Source organism: Trachemys scripta, chromosome 1 (genome assembly GCF_013100865.1).
Source record: "Trachemys scripta elegans isolate TJP31775 chromosome 1, CAS_Tse_1.0, whole genome shotgun sequence".
In the NCBI taxonomy this organism is placed as follows: domain Eukaryota; kingdom Metazoa; phylum Chordata; order Testudines; family Emydidae; genus Trachemys; species Trachemys scripta.
Genome location: NC_048298.1, coordinates 311675350 through 311700676, shown reverse-complemented (window position 1 = coordinate 311700676; position 25327 = coordinate 311675350). Strand labels below are relative to the sequence as shown.

General features: G+C 40.9%; 1 protein-coding gene across 8 annotated transcripts in view; it reads left to right on the top strand.

Annotated features, from left to right (window-relative positions):
- The window catches only part of GRIA4 (glutamate ionotropic receptor AMPA type subunit 4), a 294599-nt gene that overhangs the window by 165932 nt on the left and 103340 nt on the right, over positions 1-25327 (top strand). For 7 of the 8 annotated variants that reach the window (XM_034758860.1, XM_034758863.1, XM_034758861.1 and 4 more), the window contains exon 4: positions 14845-15029. In XM_034758860.1, the coding sequence (XP_034614751.1) occupies positions 14845-15029 (185 nt within the window). Of the gene's footprint in view, positions 1-6260; positions 6397-14844; positions 15030-25327 lie in introns of those variants that run through there. The other variant, XM_034758866.1, reaches the window with a different exon arrangement.

Genomic DNA, 25327 nt, shown 5'->3' with positions numbered 1-25327 from the left:
CCTTCCCTGCTAAAAGTTTGCACCTTATTCCCAGTTAGAATTCTTCTAACGCCCAGCTGTTGGAACTTGTTAAGGCCTTATCTGCTATGTTAAAGAGCCTGAAATATCAAATATCTTCTTCCTGTGGAGATACCGATAGATTATCACTAACATGCTTCTTAATTTTCTCTTCAAGAAGTTAAATAGAGTTAGCACTTCTAATTTCTCATTGTCAGGCATGTTTTACAGGACTCAAATCATTTGTGTGGCTCTTCTCTGAACTCTCTGAAATTTTTCAACATTACTTTTTAAAATGTGGACACCAAAAGTGGACCCAGCAGCCAGTGAGTGGTTTCACCAATGTCTCATATAGAGATAATATCACCTCTCTATTTCCTGTTCTCTGATCTCCTGTTTATGTAGTTAAGGATCACATTAGCCCTGTTAGTCATATCATTCCATTGGAAGCTCACGTTCACTTAGCTATCTATGAATGTGAGATGAATAGTGAGGTGGCAAAATCTGCTGAAAACACCCAATGAATCTGGACCAGTCTGGGCCTCTTGCCCCCTCAACTCATTCACTGGAGTGGTGTTTAGTGAGACATGATTGTTCTCCACCTGTTCTTGTTGTTTGTTTGTAAGCTACATTCCTTTCTTTTTGCTCTAACTGGCCTCATTTTTAGTTTTACTATAAAGGGTAGTGAAATCTTTGAACTTTTGCAGGTACTGTTAAAATGGCTTGTCACCGACTCTTTTTTCCCCTCTAACAGTCTAAAGCAGTGGAGTGTTGTAGTCTTTGCATAAGGCTCAAATTCTAAGAGAGGATTCCACTGAGGGGATGAGTGCTATCTCCCAGCCTTGTGGCCTGAGAGATCTGGGATTATGCTGTGTCACGGGATTTGAGTGTAAACCATAGTAAGATACCTTTGAAGACTGGTCTGATGCTTCACTCCTGTAGGGTTGGCGCAGCCATTTCTTAATCCTGGTCTGAGTCAGATGGCCAAAACTCAGAAAGCGAGAGGCTAATGTAGTCTTAGGAACATGCAGGAAACCTTAGCATCACCAAGCTTGTTACAAATTTGTATTTAATTTGTGTTTTTTCCCTTGCTGTGGGGACTGCTCATTCATACTCATATTTAATCAGACTATGTCTTAATAAAGCTTGTAGCCTATGTATCATTTTTTTTCTTTAGCATATCCTCATTTGGCAGTTTACAGGCTTTACCATGTTTGATACTATTTTAATCAAGAGGCGACCATATTGTGACTATCATGTCCAATTCTTCTTAGTCTCTCTTTCAAGGAGATGTCACGTGTGGGATTTTTTTTTTAAGTTAAATATTAAGTGTAGGCAACTCTGAGAGATCTGGACTGTAACCAAAAATTTAAAGTTCAACAAAATGGTTAAATGGGATATAGGAATATATATTACTGGGAAGGAATAGAATTCTGTTGAAAAAATTGTATTTGGCCATGTAATTACATACTGTATCATAATGTATACTCACAAGCACGTGGAATTAAAGTTTTGGGGGCAGCCTTAAATTGGTATTTTGTTAACTTGAGTACCTGACTTTACAACCTTAAGATTGTTCTTGTATTTTAATTTTTGCATATACTAGAAATTATGTATGTATGTATGTAACTATGGGCACAGAGAATGATGCCCATAGTTGAGCTTGCCTGACACACACAAGGGGGCTGAATTATGGCTGCACAGACAACCCTAATTCTAGAATGTCAACTTTTGAGTGAATAATTGTGGCATCTTAGAGACTAACAAATTTATTTGAGCATAAGCTTTCGTGGGTTACAGCCCACTTCTTCGGATGCATCCAAAGAAGTGGGCTGTAACCCACAAAAGCTTATGCTCAAATAAATTTGTTAGTCTCTAAGGTGCCACAAGTACTCCTGTTCTTTTTGCAGATACAGACTAACACGGCTGCTACTCTGAAACTTTTGAGTGCTTGACTTTGCGACCTTAACATTCTGTAACATGGTCTTTTTGGATGTTATTTATACAAAGTTATAATTGCAGCTATTGTAGCTGTTATAAGAGAAATAAAGAAATTGTCCCAGGAATTAATACAAAAATTCCACAAAATTAAGACACAGCCAGAGGTGTCACATATTGGGGCAGTAGGAATCTCTGGCAAAACCAATATTTGCAATTCTAAGTACATAAATTGGGTGTTCTTCTCATTTATCTAAAAGTATTCTCTGGCAATTTACTCACCATGTCTGCTAGCTGTAGAAGAAGGTAAGGTACTTTGATCTTATAGCTTTAGTTAGAAGGCAAAACTTACTGAAGTGGGAAAAGATAATGACATCGGAGAGGTGAAAATAAAGAGCATATGGAAAACAATTAGAGTGCCTTCAACACAAGGTCTCTCGACTGGATCCTCTCAAGTTTTCCCTAACCTTTATCACTTGGTAGATTGATAACTCACCTTCACAGTACATTTCCCATGAATGTTAGCAGCCTCTGAAATGTGAAAAAAAGAGAGAAGAGCCTGCTGCAGAGCAGCTGCAGTGCAAACAGGAACTGACATTGTCTGAATCTTTGATCACAAATTCTAGCTTCAGAGTAGCCCAAGCCACGGTTTGAACAAACTCACTGAAGGGCTTGTAAGGGAATATCCTACTATGTTCTGTAGTTTCATTGAAACCTTTAAAAAAAAATGTGGCTGCTCTATATGGATAGCATTTTCTTGTTGCTGTAAGTTCTCCCCAGGAAAAGCAGGTACACCTACTGTACATGAAACTGTGAGTACAGGAATCCTATGAAGCTAAGAAAAAAGCTCTGGACTACCAATGAAGCTCATTTTGTATATGTAATGGAACACTGACAAGTGTTGCTCCATCATACAAAGAGACTGCAAACAGAGAAAGGCAGAAATTAGCAGTGGGCCTGAGACATGAAGTTTGGAACTGAAGCCAAATTTCTTGTAAATGTGGAAGTGTTTGGTCAGGCCATTATGATACATACCTCCTTTGTAAAGCATTTTGAGATCTACTGATGAAAAGTGCTATATAAGAGCTGGGTATTAGTATTTAATATTTATTATTACAGAGCGAAGAGTGATACACACAATTCACATGACGTACTGGATCAAGGTGAATAGTTCCTTGATTTTGGTTCAGACCCATCTTAGAAGGGTGTGTAAAACTATTTTCATGATTTAAAGAAGGAATGACTTAGCTCACAAGTAGAGCTGTACATAACTTGAATAGCAAAACTGGTTTTAGATTTTTGGGCCTACCAGGCAAATTGGACAAAGTTTCTTTGAATCTTTCATTGAATCTTCTGCCTTTGGGTTTCAAAAACAGCAAAAGTAGGGGATTTGGCAAAATGTTCCACCCAAACAATGAAAACATAGCAGGGCCGCCCAGAGGATTCAGGGGGTCTAGGGCAAAGCAATTTTGGGGGCCCCTTCCATAAAAAAAAGTTGCAATACTATAGAATACTATATTCTCATGGGGGCCCCTGCGGGGCCCGGGGCCTGGGGCAAATTGCCCCTCCCTCTGGGCGGTCCTGAAACATAGCAATGCAATGCAATTGCTGCTGAAACCACCAAAAAATCCAGGTTTTGTGATAGATCTTGCAAATCTCACTGGCTTTGCCTGAAGTTTTGGGATTGTATGTACAGAAATTCAAAACAAAACCATAAAACTGTGTGAACTGAAACCACTGGAAAGGGAGCTGTAACTCTTAAGAGATTAAATTGATACATTTTGTGCAACATTGTGTATAAATGGTGGGACAACATGGAGCCATGGGTCTATCGATCGGCCTACGTATTCATTATATGGCAGTCGTCACCATAGTAACTCAGTTTTGCTTAGTCCTCCATACCATGTGATTTAACTGTTCATTGCACACCCCAAATTTATTTCCTAAGAATTACTTAACCAATAATAAATTTGCTTTTAACGGAAAAATCCACTTCGGTGGAGGGCCCTGTGACAGCACGGGGGTCAGAAAAGGCAAGCAGCAGGTGAGCCAAACCAGAATATCTCTGGCTCCTAGCAGACAGGGTAAAAGAGGTGAGGAGGGATGGTTCAATGGTCAGGGTACTAGCCTGGGTTGAGGGGGACCTGGCTTCATTTCTTGCTCTGCCACAGCATCCTGTATGCTCCTGGACTAGTCACTTAGGGCTTGTCTATACTTACGCGCTGGTTCGGCGGCAGGCAATCGAACTTCTGGGTTCAATTTATCGCATCTTATCTGGAGGCGATAAATCGAACCCAGAAGTTCTCCCCATCGACTCCGGTAATCCGCTCGGCGCGAGAAGTACGCGGAGTCGATGGGGGAACCTGCCTGCCGCGTCTGGACCGCGGTAAGTTCGAACTAAGGTACGTTGAATTCAGCTACGTTATTCACGTAGCTGAAGTTGCGTACCTTAGTTCGAATTGGGGGGCTAGTGTAGACCAGGCTTAGCCTCTCAGTTTGCCATCTGTAAAATGGAGATAATATCACTTCCCTACCTCAGAGGTGTGTTATGTGGCTACAGCACTCAGACGCTAAGGTGATGGGGGCCACATTAATACCATAGATAGATACAGACTGTGATCTGATTCCAAGTGTATTAACCCTGTTTTCCTGCACCAGACAGTGCAATGAGCCTACTAGTTGGAATAACATATGGTGTTAATACGCATAAATTGCACTCTGTATGCTGCATAGTTTTATTAATAGCTTATTTCCTGCACGGCAGCTCCAAAGTTAGAAATAATGCTGCAATTTATATAATTAATAATTATGTTGTAATAATTTCTATTTGAAATGTGTGGCCACTTCAGTGACTGTATCATGGGAAAACCATTCTGAATGAACTGCATGAGTAAAGAGGAAAAAAACCCTTACAGAATAAAAAGTTTCCATGATTTGAATTATTGGAATTCTAATTATAACATAGATAATTGATTACTGGAACATTTTTTTTTTAAATATCACTCTCCATCAATGTGCAGTCCAACAGAATGATAGGCAAAGCAAAAATCTCTTTGATTTATTCTGACATAATCTAGCAGAGTTAGACATTAGATTTTATTTTATGTTTAAATTTTAATAAATAAAATTAGGGAAGTCATGGCTAAGACACATTTATTTTGTATGGAAATAAATATATTCCTATAAGAAACAAGCATTAATCATTGTTCTGTTCTTCATACGGTGCCATAAAATGCATGGCATTTTAAATGACAAATGAGACTTGGGACCCACTTGGGAAAGCTTACAAATCCCTGGGCTCAACAGTCAGATCTGTGCAGATGGGCACTCAGGCCCACACAGATCCTACATTGCTCAGTGTGGTTTCAGGTGGATCTAGGTGCAGCACACAAGCCTATGTTTAAATTAAACATGATGCAAGACCTTATAGCAGTGGTTCCCAAACTGGGGTTCGCGAATTGTTACGGGAGGTTCTCAGGGAAAAATTCCCTAATGGCGGACAGAGCTGTCCCTAGGGACTCCGGGCAGCATGGGGCCAGCAGGCCGGAGCCCCAAAACTTCCAAGAGCTAAGCAGATCAAAGCAAGCATCTCTCTCACACTGAGGAGACTTCACCTCCCTTTCCATTTCTTATTAGGAGTCTTGAAGGTTGATATTTTTTGCTGTTTTTAAAATTAAATAGGCAGCTAGTATTGTTTTTAAAATTATTATGAAGAACAAGTTTAAGCTTTGTTGTAACAAGCGTTGTTTGTCTGGACTTCTCAAGATCTGAATGCTTGTGTAGGAGGAACTCTTTGAGTTGGCTTCTTAAATACCTTCATGCTGTTTCACATCTGATACTCCTTGATGAAATATAGGAGCCTTGTCTTATAACAGGCTTATTCAAAGTGATACAAGCTATGAAAGTGAGATCTTGGAAGAGTGTTGCCGTTTTCATAATACAATAAAAATACTGTAATGATAAATAATAATTAATAATACATAGTGTGTAATAAGCATGTCACAAAAACAAATTTTATATTTCCAAGATCACTGCTTTTATAATTTATACTCAGGTAAAGGAGAAAATCCCTGGAAATATTATTTTTAAGAGGGGGTTCACAAGACTTGACATTTTAGTGAAAGGGGTTCACAGGTTGTTAACGTTTGGGAACGACTGCCTTACAGGAATGTGTTGTGTTGGTATATATGGAATGGGTTAGTTATAGATAGTATACCAGTAGATGGCGCACAAGAATAGGTAGCATAGTTCCTGGGTTTTGTAGGACCAATAAAACTTGTTGGACACTGCAAATAACTTCCTCTGGCTGCTTTTTGTGTCAACAACAAACCTCATGTCAGTTTTTCTGCTTCAATTCTTCATTGTGGCTGCCCAGGGGCATCGAGTCACAGCAGTAACTGTGTTTAGGAAATGGAGGGAGTGAGAGAACGACAGAGAAGTGTGACAAAACCAAGACTTTAAGTGAGTGCATATATTTGTTATATTTGAATACCAATAGCTTCGCCGCTTTTTTTCAGTAATGTGTTGTTGTGAATGCCTTTAACTTTTTGTTTTGTATTCCCGAATGTGCGAACTTAGGTAATGGGGTGGATGAGATGGGAGCATAGGAGAGGGGAGAGCATGAGAAATGGGTTGATGCTGAAGTGCAGTTAAGGGCTGGGGAGAGGGGAGCAGAAGAGGAGGATGGAGTGTGAAAGTCAGAAGAAAAAAGACTAGTGCAGATTGCCTGGATGAAATGAATTGACACCATCTGAAGTGAATCAAATGGTGAGATAATCAAACAGTGGCAGTGGAAACACAGATGACCAGTCAGGGGTAAGTGTAACGGTGCCTAATGCCAAGAGAGTGGTGTAGTAAGTGTGTGGAGTTTAAAGGCATCAGGAGGATGAAAAGTGTTGATTAAGTTATCTGGCTGTTAGCAACTGTGAGAGGATGCCCCTGCTGCTGATAATACTACTGAAGAGGACTTGTCCAATGGTAGACAAGAAGACTGTTCCAGAAGACTGTTACTGCTGCTGAATGTGAGGGAGCTGCTGGGACCCCAGTGGAGGTCCACTGAAGACAGAGAGGGATGTTGGTGGGATGCTCCCTTGCTGTCCTTTTTCACCAGCTAGGACACATACATACAGAGAAGTTAGAAGGGCTACAATAAAAGTATAGCCACATCACTGGAATAATACTTGGTACTTATCTTCAAAACGTATTGCAAACAGTAACTAATTAATATTCAGAACACCACTGCGGGCAAATAAGTTTTATTATCCACATTTTGCAGACAGGAGACGTGAGCAGAGAGGTTAAGACCAATAATTTCAAAAATGTCTGTAATCCTTCTGGCTGGTGGAGTCAGGAGCAACCAGGGCCAGGTTCAATATCTAGGGGTTCCTCTTAACAATACAAAACAGAACCAGCTCAAGCCCCCACCCAGTAGCCTGGGAAAACTAAACACCACCCCTGGGCGTCTTTAAGAGGCAACACTTCCCCACTCACAAGCATTAAATCTGTGTATAATAAAAACTTTTATTAAAAAGGGAAAAGGAGCCCAGCATTAATCTGGGAAAACACCACAACCCCATGCAAAAGCATGTGACCATAAGCAAACATCCACCCCACAGTATGCTGGGCAGTGTCCTTTGCTTCCGTTACCCATCTTGTGGTGTGCAAGTTCAGCCAAATGTGTCTTTAACATGCCACTCCCCTGTCCCTCTGCTGTACCCCACTCACAGGAGGTTGTCCTTAGTCAGCAAAAACTTAAGAGTTCAGAGATGCATTCACACTGGTTCCCCCCTTCCAAAAAAGGGGATGTGTGCATGCCAAGCAATGCCTCCACTGCAGCCACCACCTCTGCAGCTGACTCAATGCTGCTGTTATCTCTGCCACTGTTACCTCTGCTGCAGCTGACCACGTCTGCCACTGTTATCTCTGAAGCTGTTATTTCTGCTGCTTGCTGCTACTTCTGCTATGCCACATTTTCAGGTTTCCACACTTAGCCCAGATCTTAGTGATTTCAGGGCCTGCTCCAGGGTTTTGGCCACCCCAAGCAGCCAAAAAAAAAAAAAATGCAATCGCGATCTGTGACAACAATTCAGCGGGAGGTCCTTCGCTCCGAGCTGGAGTGAGGGACCGTCCACCGAATAGCTGGACGTGCCGCCCCTCTCCAGAGCGGCCGCCCCAAGCACCTGCTTGCCAGGCTGGTGCCTGGAGCCAGCCCTGGTGATTTCACTGGATAGCAGGGAACCGCTGTGCTACTGCCTCTTCATGGCCTTTCCCTGCAACTCTCTCCCTATACCAGGTCTGAGGTTTAGCTGCTAGATCTGCTCATCAGTGATTTTAGTTCTAGTAACGCTGCACTCAAACAAGGTCTCCCAATTGAGTCCAATCAGCTCCGTCTTTAAACACTAGAGAGGGGAGGATCAAATAGTATCTCAGTCTCTTTAGGCAGCACCCCGACCATCAGGTAGGAACACCTATCCCCACATGCTCTCCTGTTCAGTGGGATATGGTATCCCTACTCCCTGCTTAGCAAGTGAGGTTCAGCTTAGGGTGACCCACTCACTCAGGACAGGCTAACCACAGTTCTGCTGTCCGTTACACACACAATAACGGTAACAACATTTCATTACTTCTGCATTCAATACGAACATGAATTGTAACTCAAAACTACCCAAAATTGATCATGTTGGCAAAGCAGCTCTGTCTGCTGAACACCTAGGCAGAGTAGGGGTGCCTATGCAAATACAGTCTTCTCCTGAAATCTTTTCCCCCAGTGTATCACTAGATGTCAGATGAGAACTCATTCAGACCCTGCTTAAATATCCACAAATTTTGAGTATCTCCATTTTGTTCAGTGCCCAACTGAAGATAGGTAGGTGTCTCAGGCTGGCCATCCAAAAATGAAGGCACCCACAGTCAGTAGTCATTTTTTGAAATTTTGGGGTTGTAAGGCCACACGGCAAGTCAGAGCCACTATTAGAACACAGAAGTTCCCAGTTCTGAGCACAGACCACAGCATTCTGTGTCACACCCAACTCTGTATCACAGACGCATATACTGACTGCAGCCTTCACTTGTAGTCACTCCTGGGTAGAACTGTGTAACAAAATCACAAATTTAGCCAAATTTCTCTCTGTCTCTCTGTCTCTCTCTCTGTCTCTCTCTCTCTCTCTCACACACACACACACACACACACATGCACTCATACACACCTCTTTTCTGGTCAAAATTGAAAATTCTGATAGAAAATGTTTTTGAAACTTGAAAATTTTCATTCAGTTCTATTCCTGATGTACCACATCTAAGTGATTTCTGGAATAGTGTCCCTTATCAAAGTGTCTACCTGGAAAAAAATTGCTGGTTGGAAACTGCAGTGAAGGGAGCTCTTTTCACTTGTATTGTAACCATGTCAAAGTATCCCAAAACTCTGTGTATTGCCATTGATCAGACTGAACATGATGTTCCCTGAAGAGCACTTCAATCTGCTTCCTATATATTGCGTGTGTTGCAAGTGATCTGGGTATTATGGTGATTTATGAGGACAGAATCTTTTCCTCACAGGCTTTTGAGGAGAGGTGGGCTGAGACTTGCAGGGATTTTTGTGTTTATTCTATTTTATTCTTCTATGCTGCTGGATATTTATATGCCAGGGTGGGATTAGCAGTCATTTATATGCATATTTTATTTTATGGGTTGGGCACCTAGGAATATTTTAGATGCCTGAGTTAATAAACAGTGAGAGAGAATATTTAGGAGCTACTGTATCGATGTTAAGAACAAAACATTATTATAACACCCTGATAGGCTCTTGAGACAATGGGCTACTGTCTGGAGATTCCAGGGCTGCTTTATTGAGCCCAAACACATGGGGCTTTAGAGCCATCAGGCCCTATCCTTCTTTGTTAGACCAGTATTTACAGAAGACCCCTTTGCCCAGTTAGGTGAGGCAGGGCCAAAAAGGCTCATGAAAGTATGCATCCTGGACACTATCATGCAGTAACTTAGGGAAGAGTAGAAACATACAATATCCTCTCCCAATTGGTGGGGAAAAGTATCTAGCCCTCCCAAGAGTGAAGAAGGTGTATCCCCTTCCATCCATGGTTACTTTTATTGCTGCTATATAGGGTCCACAGGTGAATCTTGTGTCAGGATTGTTGTACTAACATTCCTGTTTCACACTCCTTTTCCTGAGGGGAGGGAAGAGTAGAGTTAAAGACAGTGGCAGTGTTGCTAACTCCCACAATATTTAGTGCCTTACTTTAAAGCCCCATCTCCTGGATTCATGTGACTTTGTGAGAATCTCAGCTTTCATCTAACAAAGACAAAGGAAGTTTCTAGCCTTCACTGTTGGAAAGAACATTTTGAAAATGTGAAGCCTCAAGAGAGCAACAGAAGATAAAAGAAAAGAGCCTGACAGTTATTATTTTTTAAAATCTTATAATTTTTGAAGAGTTGGGGTTGGCCATGCGGCCGTGATTTACTTGAATTACTCTGACTGCACCACAGCCTTAAATGTTAAAATAATAATAATCTCCTCCCTCTGCAACATTTCCATACAATTCTTGTCCTGAGAAGGTAGATCAGAATGTTCTATTATGGAAAATTATATTGTTCTCTCTGTAAAAAACCTGCAAGACTTGTCACGTATCAAATCTTTTTACTTGTTGCTGCTGCATAGGATTATTTTCAATTAAAACCCCCCACATAATCCAGAGGGATGGGAGGGGGATAACCCAATTAAAAATACTCTTTTATTTTCAAGGTGCCTTGTTGGAGTCTCATTAACAATGGTCAGATATATCTGTGAACATTATAATGATATGCATGTTCAGCTTTAATTTTCTGGTGGAATAGAGTATAATATAGTGACTCTCCGTTTTCATAATTATTTCAGATAACATTGGTGACTAGGATATCTTTTTGAAAAGCAACATTCGTTTGTTAAAATACCACAATTTCACCTATCTGTAAAATGAAAAAGTAAGGTTGTGTTGAAATGTTAGAGTGTTCTTTTTGTAACCATTCCCTGCATACATTTTTGTTTCAAAACATCAAAGTAGCAGTGCTTTTACTATTCATTGAACAATTGTGAATTGTATCTACATGTCAGGAATGACCTACAGAAAGCAGCTGGCAGATTTTTTAGGAAGCATTCTCAGAGCCGAATGAGCTCACGGAAGAAGGGAAAGGAAGCTTTCTTTACATTTCGGAAGGCCAAAATAGTGGTTTTAGTCAATAGTATTGCAACTAAATTTACTAGTTACTATTCATAGATTCATTGATTTTTAAAGCCAGAAGGGACAATTAGATGATCAACCCAGTTACCCCTGCATTGACCCCAATAATTTCAGTTTGACTAAAGTAGATCTTCCAGAAAGGCATCATTCTGCAGTTAGACTGATAGTATGTTAGCTGGTACTTAGTATGTACTGTGCTGGGAAAGTTCCCCTGCATTTCTTTATTTGCTTCTTTCATAAGCATTTTGTAAAATGAAACATCGCCTAGAAGCACATGGATTGGGTAGCTAAAATTGTCACTTAACAGTCTTAATTGTTACGTTTTAAAAAAACAAGTCTTTGTTTTGTGTAACAAATAATATTCTACAATACGTAGAATCGACTGTATCCATATCACAGTATCTCAACAAAAAAACTGTACATTTATGTAGCATAATTTAAGACAAACAAAGAAGTTACAGCTAAAAATAGAGAAGCAGAAAAGAGATGCCTTTTAGCATAGAGCTATAAGATCCAACCCAGCTGTCCTTACTCAGGCAAAACATCCACTGAAGTTTGTGATTTTTGCCTGAATAAAGATGCCAGGTTCAAGTCCTAAATTTGTAGAGATTGCCCTGTGGTCATTTTAATCATTTGGAATTTATGCCACTCTGGGTAGAGTTCATTTTTTCTGAAAGTACATCCAATTATTTTTTGGACAAATAGGCATACTCTTCAATATGTCCAAGTTTGATGCCAGCTGAGGCTGCAAATGCCTGCAGTTCATTCCATTTAAACTCCAAACTTGTCAGCCTGCAAAATTATATTATTTTCCCCTACACATAAAATACACAGCTATGTCATGGATACCATACAAAAGGATTTTGACCTGAATATATAATAGTAGCTTCTCTGAGATGGAGAACTTGTATTCCATCCAGCTGATTGCAGCTCAGCTTTGTTGTGTTATATGTGAAAGGCATATTGGCATGAAAATATAGCATGGTTGCCAACCAGTGACAAGAAACTATACAACTCTGCAATGTCTAAATGAAGGCAGTTGCTAATGAAATATGGCAAGCTAAACCTTGATCCACAGTAGAATTAAAACTTGAGTGTTTGGCTAGTAGTTGTCATTCGCTGTGCTGGGAGAATTTTCTGCCTTGATCAAAGCACATCTTCATAAAGTTGTCCAAACTTAATAAGAAAAGAGTGAGAGGATATCAATTGCCATTTCAGACAGCATTCATTCTGAATCAAAGCAAATGTTAGTCTGTGTCGAGAAACTGAATGAAATAAATGTTGACTGTGTTGATATCAAAGATAAAGTCAAAGTTACACCATAAATGAGGTAGGAACATCATGATGCAGCTCTAAATAAAAAGATATATATGGAAATGTATAGAAAATGAGGCAAAAAATACAATGGTTAGGAAAGAATCTAGGCATGATTTGAAAAGATAATTACAGGCAAAAAAAGCAAGAGTAAATGTAGCAACAGGAAGAGCAGAATAATTGTGAAGTAATTAACTAGAATTCTTCATTCTTCTTTGGTGGAAAAATAACTGATTTCAGGTTAAAAATGAACCCTGGCTACAGAAATGTTTTACTGGTGATTCTATCAAGTAATTTACTTTAGCAAATTATCTTAATTACAGACATGTAGTCTAATTCATACATATTTCTTAGTGTACCTATTTCTTTAGAAATGGTCCTGTGGAATGAAAATTATTCTTTAATCCTTTGTGCAGAATGCAAATATATTTTACTTGTATTTTTATCAACCCAGACTTCACTTATCTTTTTGAAATAAATGTTTTGTTCTCAGTGATAAAGTGTACTAAGGTAATCTCCATCATCATAAAGCTATGTACTTTAATCTCAATTATGTCATCTGTATTTGAGGGGGAAATACCTAATAATTATAAATGATACTATATAATCTGTGTATTTTTGAGTATGAGTGCTTGATTTCATTGGAATAGGAACAATCTGATATGAATTCACCTAGACTATTAGGAGTTGAGTGCAAGAGGTAATAGTGCGTGTCACGCCAAAGACAATTTCTCCTAGATTTACAGTAGCTCTTTAATTTGACCTGTGACATCCACATCATGAGGAATTAATGATGTTCTTATAGGTAATGTAGAGGAAAACAAGTGTATAGTATATTTGTGGGTCTGCTAATATTTAATTAATTTTTGAATATTCCTGTTCTTTGGATGTGTAGACCTATCAGTGCCTTTATATAGTATCTTTCCTGTAAAAGGATCCCAAAACATATTGTAAACTACAGTATTTATAGGGAACAGTTGCATACCAATGAAATGCAGCCATCTCTTCATAGAACAGCGATCCATTCTGCATCAGTAGCATTACATATTAGCTTTCAGGAGGTTAAATGAATATTTTTTCCAACTGAAACTAGAGTTAGGATTTCATGTAGGTAAAATATAGTCACCCAAGTCAGAATATAGCCATGGTTCTGGACAGGATATCTGGTCTGAACGATGGCATCTCCAGCAGCACAATGTCAACTAGCAGCCCCATGCTGATTTAATACTCACTCTGGATTTGAGTTGTTGGATCTCTGCTCTTTTAGATGGAATCTCCCAGTGTTTTAAGAATCTTCAGTTGCCCTGGGTGAATGAAGGAAAAGCAAATGGTTCTAAAAAAAGATACTGGCTTTCCCCATCTGCTAATGGGCTTTGCAGATGAGACATTATAATTATAATGCCTCTATACTGCTGTAGAAGGTGCATGACCAACAGTGCTGCTTAGGAATCAGGTGGGGGTTGGCAGGCTGCCTGCTGTTGATGCACAGTACTCTCCTCCCCTTTAGCAGAAGGGTTTGGGGGCAGGGCCCTTGAACAGTTACAATCTTTTCCAGCTGGCCCTTCACACTAGGGAAAGGCTCTTGCTCTAGTATTGACCTTTTGGAGTGGATAAGAGAACCTGGGCCTGCCCTCTCCACTGGCTCTGGTCCAGGGCCCAACGGTGGGCAGCTACACCCAACACCTTGGGTTTCAAAGCCACTGCCTCTCCCAGACCACATCCTACCCCAGTTTCCTTTGGCTTCCCAAAGTAGATTACTCCAATCAGTTCCCTGATCTGCACACTCCTTTGTGGGTTTTCACAGGTCTGTGTTGTCAGGTCCTGGGCAATGAATCCTGGGCAGTACTTCCCCCTCAGAGAAGCCATCTGCTCCCTTCCACTGCCTGTCACTGAACTGCTCTGCTCCCCTTTTCAGAGCCCTGCCTCCAGCCTGTGCAGGCTTTGCAGGTGTGTCTGTGTGCAGCTGCCTGAGTCCTGAGCTGGTCTTTAACCCCTTGCTCTTCCATGTGGGGTTTGTGCTTTTCATTCAGTGGCCTCAGAGCGCTTCACAAACATTCACTGGGTAAGCTTTACAATCTCCCTGTGAGCTAAATCGGTGTCATCCCCATTTATCAGTTCATTGCTCACAGTGATGGCCATCATATAAATGCTTGTAATAATAATTATTAATAAGCTTATAGATAGTTTAAGTGCTGTGCCCGAAGTCATAGGTAGCCAGTAGTAGTGTTAGACCTAGGAGCTATGACTCCTCCCAATCCCCTCTCTATTAGACCATACATTAAGGGATTTGATATTGATTAATAACAGTTATGATTCATAAAATGCAAAGATTGTGTTGTTAGTGTATTGTATCCTTTTCTTTTAGGTTACTCAATACTTCAAGCTATTATGGAAAAAGCGGGACAAAATAGCTGGCAAGTCAGTGCCATATGTGTGGAGAATTTTAATGATGCCAGCTACAGGAGGCTTTTAGAAGACCTGGATCGAAGACAAGAAAAGAAATTTGTAATAGACTGTGAAATAGAGAGGCTTCAGAATCTTTTAGAACAGGTAATACAACTTTTAATGTCACTGTAAACCCATTACTATAGTTCCACAAGAGCAACCTCTAAGCTTTACCCTTCATTTATTTTTGCCAGTCAAGACAAGGTTTCCCCAAGGTTTATTCAGGGGCCAATATTTTATCTCCACTTTCTCCCCATCTTCATTTTGATATTAAGCTTCCATCACAGCAGCTGGCAGGCAGGGCTGGTTCTGGCTTTTTTGCCGCCCCAACCAAAAAAAAAAAAAAAACAACTTATGGCGCGGCCGGAGCCAGGGTACAGGGGGACTCCCTGCGCTGGTGCCCTGGTTAGCGGGAGAGAGAGTGGGGGGAGAGAGAGAAGGGGGCGGCCAGGGCTTCGGTGGGGCGCTGTCAGCGGCCCCAACCGCCAAGCCGCCTGCTGGGAGGGCTCCGCGCCGCGGTCGGCTGGGAGGGAAGGACGCGGGCTGCCCTGACGGGCGTGCTGCAGGGCGGTCCCCTCCTCCACACCGCCGCCCCCTACAGGGCGGCCGGAGCGGAACAAAAAAAAAAATAAAGCGGCCATGCCGCCCTAGGATTGTGCCAAATGCCGCCCTGTAGAATCTGCCGCCCCAAGCACGAGCTTGCCCAGCTGGTGCCTGGAGCCGGCCCTGCTGGCAGGTCAGAGACAGCAGGCAATGCTTGTGCTGCTCAAACATCAGCTCAGAGCTTTAACACATCAGTGCTTGGGGAATCTTGAACCAAAGTCTCTTGGCTGGCAGAACAACACCCTGCTGCCAAGTTGATCAAGAAGAGTCCCCCAATCTTCATTTTATTATTAAATTTAGATTGGATTTTTTAAATCTAGATTGAATGTTTTCCTGAAAGCTCTGCTCAGGGAATTATTTTGGGGAAGTTCTATGCCCTGTGCTACACAGGAGGGCAGGCTAGATGATCACAATGGTCCCTTCTGGCGTTAGAATCTATGCATCTATTTTAAAATATATATATTTTAAATGCCAATTTTATTTGAAGAAATTGCTTTTGTTTATCCAGGGTTATTTACTGTTTTCCAAACATCATAAACAACATATTTCCACCTGTACAAGATCTTGAAATCATTATTATACACATTTAAAAGGGGAGTGTTATTATCCATAGCAAAGTATTTGTGAAAATGGAAAAGAGTGAAATAAGTGATCTTTTGGAGAAGGGATGGAGGGTATGTTCTTCCTTAGTTAACGAAGGCAGCAGTTGTGTAAAGGAAAGACTATGGGCTTGATTATCCACTGCCTTGTACTTTGTATAGCCATTTATACCTGTGCCAAGTGGGCTTAAAATGTTATCATTCTCATTTGAAGAATCTGGCCATACCACTCTCTCTCTCTCTGAGCTATTTCTTAAATGAGAGGGGGGAAAATAATAGTTAGAAAAGAGCATTTTGCTAAGTAATAGGAAAATAACTTGAGGAAGTATATTCTTTTTGTGTCTCACTAATCCCACATATTATGCTGATGCTCTGAACGTGCACTTTTCAGTATCTATTGCCACTGTGTGAATACTACAGTGAATGAATGCCATCTAGTGGTGCTAAATTTTGTTTTATTGCGCTACTTGCTTTATTTTATTTCCTTATTTATTTACTTTTTATTTTGCAAAAGATATATTAGAGGTTTATAAAGTTTTTATTGTATAAAACTTTAGTGATGCAGATGCTGGTATGGGCAGCAAAACATAAAATGCCATTTGTGATTCAGAAATGTGCAAAGTATTTTTTTTTTTCTGAAAACCATTACAGATGAATTATTTTAATGGCAGAAACATGAGAGAAAGAAACTAAGAATTAACGATATGGCACTTCTAAATTTAACAAGGATTATTTCAAATAGGTGATGCCATACATATTAATTTGACCAAATCTTTTGCCACTGTGTCATTGTGTTTTAATGCACACTTATCGTAGCTTATAATCGAATCCTTCTCCTATCCAATCTCTTTTGTAATAAAACAAAAGAGCATTGGTTTTTAGGACTGATTTTAAAGTGTGTAGGGAAGCAATTTTTTCCCCAAGTTTTTGTGTGTGTGTGTGTGTGTGTGAGAGAGAGAGAGAGAGAGAGAGAGAGAGAGAGAGGTTCAAAACCTGGAACAGTTGGCTTATAGAGAGAGTGATATGTGTCCATATATATTTGAATGCATATTTCTGCATAAACTCATGGATAAATTGATCATCTATTGCTTTAATGGCAAGTAAATACATATTTTAGAGCATGCTATCATTTTGATTCTGATCTCACTGATACTGGTTTTACACTGGTGTGACTCCATTGACTTCTAGGAGCCACTCCTGATTCTCATGTCAGCAACTGAGATTGGAATTCCTTTTTAGAATAGTTTGCACTCTTTGTTTGGATAGGCTTAGGCCTGATTCTGCACTACCAAAATCAGTGGAAGTTTTGCCATTTACTTTAAGAGGACTAGGATCAGCCCTTTGCTTACGTTGTATGATAGCTAACACAAAGTGGTGGCAATTTAAAATATCAGGCCCTGACTTCTTTCATTTTGCATGAGGATTCCGGTAGCCTGTAGATGATAGATGTGGTGACTTCACAGAAGAGGAATTGACTGAGTCTCAAGCTCCATAAATGATTCAATAGGCCTTTTTTTCCCAGACTTTTTGAGAAATGAAGTTTAGTTGTGTGATGTACAAGTCAATGTTCTGTAGTGTATATTAGCAGAAGTAAGTCTTAGTAAAATGAGACCTCAGCGCAAAGTGCTCTGCTTTTCAATTTTTGCTGACTAAGAGTGAGAAACTGACTTATTTGTGTGGGTGTAAATTAATGTGTATTAAAGAAGTGTAGGCTAGGTTCAGAACAGTTCTTCTTAGAAGGGGATGTATAATATGCTGTATGTCCTACCCTGAGATAGCTGAGATTCTGGTTTATGATGACTTCATTAGCTATGTGAAGACAAAAGTAAATGTAAAGAGAAGTTAATTGTTTAGATAGATAGATAGATAGATTAGATGCATAGCACCTGTTCCTTGGGAAGGTAGCTCTGAAAATCCAGTACAATGATTGCTAAGGTTGAAAAGGACAAGCATGAGGATTCTGCTACTGCATTTAGAGGATAGGGAACATGAAAATACCCACTCTTTTATGGATGTATAATGTGTTAGTTAAGTTTTGAGGATATCCCCAAAGAATCATCTTGCTCAAAATCCTTATGCTGATGGCATGGTATAAAAACCAAGATAGAAAAGTAATGATCTTTATGATCTTGGTGGACAGGTATAGGATACAAATGGACAAGGAGGAAGTTGCTTCATACTTACACTCCAAAATGCTAAGTCCAGCTCCAGTTTAAAATATGCCTCTATGCTGTTGTTGAAATAAGACTCCCGTGTTTTTGACTTTCCCAATTCCCAGAGATCTACTTTATCCAAATCTATTTCACAAGATTGCTCTTTGTAAGATCTAAATTAGACTTAATTGTCCTCTAATGTGTCCTCATAGGAGATGACCATCTGATCCTTGATAGGGTCATCCTGTTTCTAATCCAAATCCACAGACAGATGTTAGCAGGTATAAAATAATTAACTTTCACTCTCCTGCCTCAATTTATATACATGTATATTACTAATAAGTAGTTAGCTGACCTTTTTGTTTCATCTACATTTACACAGGCATAATAAAAACAGCCAACATGTTTTCACTGAAAATTGTAAATGGAGAAGTACACTGAGAGATTAATACACTCTTTGTCCACTTTGCCTAAAAAAACATATTTGATTGGCACATTTATTCCATAGTTTTTAGATATATATCTGATGCACAAAATCAGGAATGGTGTCCCTAGCCTCTTTTTGCCAGAATCTGGGAATGAGCGACAGGGGGTGGATCACTTGATGATTACCTGTCCTGTTCATTCCCTCCGGGACACCTGGCATTGGCCACTGTTGGAAGACAGGATACTGAGCTAAATGGACCTTTGGTCTGACCCAGTATGGCTGTTCTTGTGTTCTTATCTCAAATATTTATCACTTAGGGCTACATTTCAAAAATGTTGTTATTGTTCTTAATTTGTATTACAATAATGCCTAGAATCCCCCTCTGAGGTCAGGACCTTGCTGACCTAGGTGCTGTGTAGACACATCGTTAGAGGCTGTCCCGACCTGAATGAGCTTGCAGTTTAGAGAGACAAGATAGAAGAAGGGAAAGGGAGGGACAGAGATGGGAATTGACGTGTCCAAGTTCACACACAAGTTGGCGGCAGAACCAAGGGTTACTGACTCACAGTCCATTGCCACAGGATCATGCTACCTCATGATTTTGCCTGTGCCCATTCTATGAACAATTATGCTTTCAGTCACAGGTGTTTAAGAGCACAAACATTTTTTTTATGAATTAGAGGACAAAAGTAATTGAATGAGACTGAGGATACTATCTACTTAATCATGTTGTGCTTCTAAACTGTGCTTCCAAATTGCCCTCCTAAACTAATTTGCATGCCTACATTATTGGTAAGTGCTGTGCAGCTTCGCTTTCCATTTCTTAACAATCAAACTGCTAATACGTGCAGTGATGACTAGTGATTTATAAACGGAACAGTCCATGGCAACAATAGTGATATGCACTACATAACAAGAATCAACATCAGTATGTTTCTCCCATGTTTCACTAAGAGTGCTCATTTCTTCTTCTTGTGCATTGTAAAACAGTGTCTCCCTTTGTGTTTTCAGCTTGTTCAGTAAAGCTCAGCAGCCAAGTGGAGGTAAATTCAAACTGGAAATATGAACGTGTATCTTTTAAATGAGCGGCAGCTCATTGTTTTAATCCTATTATAGGTGTGCTGGATTTGGATGCTGAACTCCTATTTCACCACAAATGTACCCATGGAACAAACACCATTATCACAGCGACCCCAGCAAAGCAAATCAGGGTACTCCCAAGTAACAGCAACTGCAAAATTGTAACTAACATTCCTATCTGCTTTGTTATGAGGTAGCACGATCCAAACTGTATATGCTGCAAAATCAAGGATACTACTCAGTTTACTAAAGCAGGAAGAAAATAGATGTGTAGCAACATGCGCTCACTGTTTAGGGAAATGTCAGATCACCTTGTTCTAAGACTTACTTGGTTTTAATCAGTTGGATTAGTTTGCTTTCCATGTTCTAGTGAATACTTCATATATTTCTTTTTTTATTTCTTCATTTGCCCACTTTCAAACGAGACTGAAGGAAGATGCCATTAAAGCTCACATGAAAATGTAGAAATGGTTGAAGAATAACATAGGCAATAAACTGCAGAGTCAATCTCAATTATTTTAATTTAAATATATCCTATTTGTTCAAATATATTTGCTTTAATTGCTGTTACTTCAAATTTATGCAGCACTCAAAAAGTGTATTAAGACATATGAGTCCAAAGCACCAAAGAGATTTTACACTCTAAACAGACAAAATACAAGGCATGCAGAAAAAGATGATGATGGATATTCATTATTGTTAGTTCCACAGATTTTGTAACATAATTTTGTGGTTTGGCGGTTTGTTTGTCTTTTTTTTTAATCTGTACTAAAGGAAAATGTTAATTTAATTTTTAAAAAGAAAGGAAATGCCAAAGTTGATGGTGCCTGTCCAATCTTTACTCTGTCTGCTTGTGCAAATACATACAATCTTTGAATACATGCAGTCTTTAAACGCATTGTCTTGCACTATTTTTGCACAGGAGTGGTCAGTCAATGCTCATATATGAACAATGCACAATTAATATGTTAGGGATATAGCATAACTGAGACAGGGTGTTACAGATCTGACCCTTATTTCTGGCCAGATTTAGGGTCCAACTGTCCAACACTAATCGCAGTAGTGCTTATATGAGCAGTCCCATTGACCTCAACGTAAACTAAAGTGTCAGAATCAGGCCTAGAATTTGGTTTGAAATAAGGCACAGATCCACATAGACCTACCTCATTCTCTGCTTACTGTTCAATTGCACATGCATAGATGGGTCTTGTGGAAAATAGTATGTGATCAGGTAAATACTCTTTCATAATTGAATTTTGCAAATATAAGGCCAGATTGTGGGTCAACTAATGAGCCTGCACTGGGCAGCAAGGTAGCTGTTATTCTCCTGCTCTGGCTACCTGCATCATAGGCAACAGCATGAGATCATCCTTTGGTGGGGTTGCTACTCACCCTCCCCTGGGGATGAAAAGTTGATGGGGTCAGAGAGTGAGTGGAGCCTTTGTTCTGCTCTCCAGTGCACTGGTCAGTGGAGCTCAACTGAGATTAATTTGCCCCAGGTATAGGGCGGGTCCAGATTACTTCCCTCAGGAGTAAGGAGTGAAAGGGAACCCGATTGTGACTCAGAGTCACAATCTGGTTCTGATGGTCTGCTCGTGGGGCAGCACAGCTGCACACTATCCCCATATAGGCTTATGACGCAGCCACAATTTAGCCCCTAGAGACTATCTCCATCCCAAATTTCAAGCTTATACCCCCAAGCTCCATTGCACTGAAGCTGTCAAAAGAAAAGTGCTGAGCTCTCCCTCTTGATCTATGTGTGTGCACATTTGTGGAAATATATATGGCGGGGCTATATTTTGTTTGTTTGTTTGTTTACCTTTCTTTGTATTTGAAAATGGTTGCCTTTACCTGCTGTTCAGCATTGACTGTGAACTACTGGAGTTTGTGAAAAATCCTGCACATGAAGTGCAGCTAGTCCTTTTTGGTGTGAACACCTGGGGGCTGGAGGAACCATTTTTTATCATTTTTATGAGCTTTTTACTTAAATGAAAATGTCCACAATGGATTCTACTATCTCCTGTCCCACTCCCTTAAAAATCTCTGGGCCAGATTATAAAAGGCCATAGTTTGTGAATCTTTGAAAAACTCCCACTCACTGCAATGATAGTTGAATAGGACCCTTATTGCAGTGGTTACTTCTTTCTTTAGAAATTTATATCTACTTCTGGTGTCTTTTTTCTCAATCTTTTTTATCCATCTTTTCTCTTCTGTCTGTAGTAATCCAGGTTGCATTGGCTTTCCCATCTTCTACCTTGCACAGTCCAAAACTCTTACATTTGCTGTATGAGAATCTTTAAATATATCTCATCTATAAACACTGATCTGTCTTTTCTTCAACGTTGCATAATATAACAGTTTAGTTGTCAAGATCAGCAATCTGGCTCCTGAGCTGTACAGCAGGTTGATTTCAATCTTTTTTTTCCAATACAAGTGCCCAATGCAACCTTTTCCAAGAGACCAGCACCTCTTCGTTCAGCTCCGTCAATGTTCTGCATCAGCCAGCCCTAACATCACCACTCATACAGAATTGCCTTCACCTTTAAAGACAGAGGTGAAAATTGTTATTCAGCGTCTGACGTACATTCAGCTGTTCAATGGAATTATACACATTAGTAAAGAGAACATTCACAGCATCTAGTACCATTAACAATGAAATCTAGGAAGTAAAACAATATTAACATGCATCCGAAGAAGTGGGCTGTAGTCCACGAAAGCTTATGCTCTAATAAATTTGTTAGTCTTAAGGTGCCACAAGTACTCCTGTTCTTCTTTTTGCGGATACAGACTAACATGGCTGCTACTCTGAAACCTAATATTAACATTGTAACACTTATATTTTAAAAATCGGAAGCCAAGTTGTAATTAATTAATATGATTAAGCAATATTGTCATGGGGTTACAGCAAGGTGCTGAGAACCAGGAATCTTGGAATTTGTCCCCAGATCTATGACCAACTCAATGTATGTCTTTGAGCAAGTACTTCAACATTGCTGATCTTCAATTTCCACATTGGTAAAGTGCTTTGTGATGAAAAGTGGGGTTCAGATCCAACTCCCACTGCGGTGAGAGATGAATCAGGCCCTAAGTGTAGAGTTTAATTATTATTTCTACCACCAAACTAAAATTGAATTGGCTGAATACAATTTGTGACTGGGGAAAAATATGGAAACCAACATATACCGTTTGCTCTATTTCCTGCACTCTGCCAGTGATAGCTAATCCTGATGAAATAATGCTACCTAGCTGCAGGTTACACTGCTAACATGATAAAGTTGTAAATTTAACTGTTCATTAATTAAAATATATATCTTTTTGGCTTATTGGTTTTGTTTATTTAGGTTGTTCTGCTAACTTTAACAGAGTACTTGGTGTTTGGCCAAATTACGCTTAACTCATTCTCATGATTTACTGAGGCTATGTCTACACTGCACAGCTTTTAGCGACATGGCTGTGTTGCTACAACTGTGCCGCTAAAAGTCATGCAGTGTAGCTGCTGTTTGTCGGCTCACTTGCGGACAAAAAACTTCCACCCCCAATGAGCGGCGTTTGCATTGTCAGCAGGAGAGCGTTCCTGCCAACAATGCGCTGTTCACACTGCCAGTTGTCATAGCAAAACTTTTGTCTTTCGGGGCGGGGGAAGTTAACACCTCTGAAAGACAAAAGTTTTGTCATTCAATTGCCAGTGTAGACATAGCCTCATGCCTTTACATTCAAGTCAGTTGCATAAAGAGGATCCCTGTACCCCTTAGCACAGGCTAATCTAGTGTCTCCCCTTCTCATATTTTCATGCACAGCCTATCCACTAGCCTGGAAAATGGGCTCTCAGATTGACTCTGCCCAAATAGGACTGCATAGCAGCTCACTGGTCAAAGTTCTTGGCACCTGAACAGTTCTCCCTGCATTGTTCTGGTAACTGCACCGCTCCTGTCAGCTGCCTCTGTGCTACAATAGCAGCTGGCTGTGCTTAGTTCCCAAGGAAGGCTGTGGATTTGGGGGATTCTTCAACAGGTTTCTTTCCTCTCTCTCACTCTCTCTCTCTCTCTCTCTCTCTCTCTCCTTCTTCTTCTTCTTCTTTCTTCCCCAGCAGCGTAGACAACTGGATTGTAGCAGGGTGAAACTGAGAACAGCCAGTGCGGCAACCCCTTTGGAAGCCCATCACTAAGCCCTCTGGGGAAGGGACCTTCCTCCCTCCCCCACCACTGCCTGTGGTCAGCAATGAATTGGGAAAGGCCCCTCTGGCCTTTCTCATTTTCTGTGAAATGTTTGAAATTTCTTATTAAGTTTTTTCACATTGGATATTTCATCCATGTCTAGATGTGATGTAATGGTGCAGCAACACGGACAAGCTTAAACTACACCAGTAATACGAAAGCACATTGTCACAGCACTGCATAGCTAACGAGTTTTGGACCCTAACAGAGGGTTGTTCCTTGAAGGAAAGAGAATGACTGGGCAGCGCAGCAGACAGACAAAGGATTAATAAATTAACCTAATCTACCTTTATTTACAAATACACATTTCCCACGGATGGGCTTAGAACAGAAATGAGTTCAAGTAGCAAAAGCAGCAGAAAGTGGCAACCTGCCAGGGTGTTTCTTACTCATGCCTTCTGAGGCAATTCTGAGGGTTGTTTATTCCAGCACAGCCAGGTGTTTTTTCTGCACAACTCTGACTACTCTGTTTATAGCAGTGGTGGGCTCTATATTTGAAGTTCCTCTCTTCTGTGCTTAGTCAGGTGCTTTCAGTTACCACATACTGTGGATGTGTAGTGCCACCCATGCTTGGGCATTGCTTTGCAATAGAGAAGGAAACCCACTTACTTGCTAACAGCCCATTGCTTATCTGTCTGTTGCTTCCTTTAACTTCCTCTTCAATGATGTTAGGGCAGGGGTGGGCAAACAATGGCCCAGGGGCCGCATCCAGCCCTCCAGGCGTTTTCATCCGGCCCTTGAGCTCCCACCAGGGAGCGGGGTCTGGGGCTTGCCCTGCTCTGGCGCTCCAGCCGGGGAGTGGGGTTGGGGGCTTGCCCCACTCCGTGTGGCTCCTGGAAGCAGTGGTATGGCCCCCATCCTGCTTCTATGTGTAGGGGCAACCAGGGGGCTCCGCATGCAGCCCCCACCCCAAGCACCGCCTCTGCAGCTCCCATTGGCTGGGAACCATGGCCAATGGGCGCTACAGGGGTGGCACCTGTGGATGGGGCAGCACGCAGAGCTGCCTGGCCACACCTCCATGTAGGAGCTGGATGGGGGACATGCCGCTGCTTCTGGGAGCTGCTTGAGGTAAGCGCTGCCTGGAGCCTGCACCCCTGAGCCCCTCCCGGGACCCAACTCCCTCCCCCAGCCATGATCCCCCTCTTGTCCTTGATCCCAACCCCTCATCTCCAGCCCCACACCAGAGCCCACACCCCCAGCTGGAGCCCTTACCCCCTCCCGCACCCCAACCCCCAATTTTGTGAGCGTTCATGGCCCGCCATACAATTTCCATACCCAGATATGGCCCTCGGGCCAAAAAGTTTGCCCACCCCTGTGTTAGGGCATC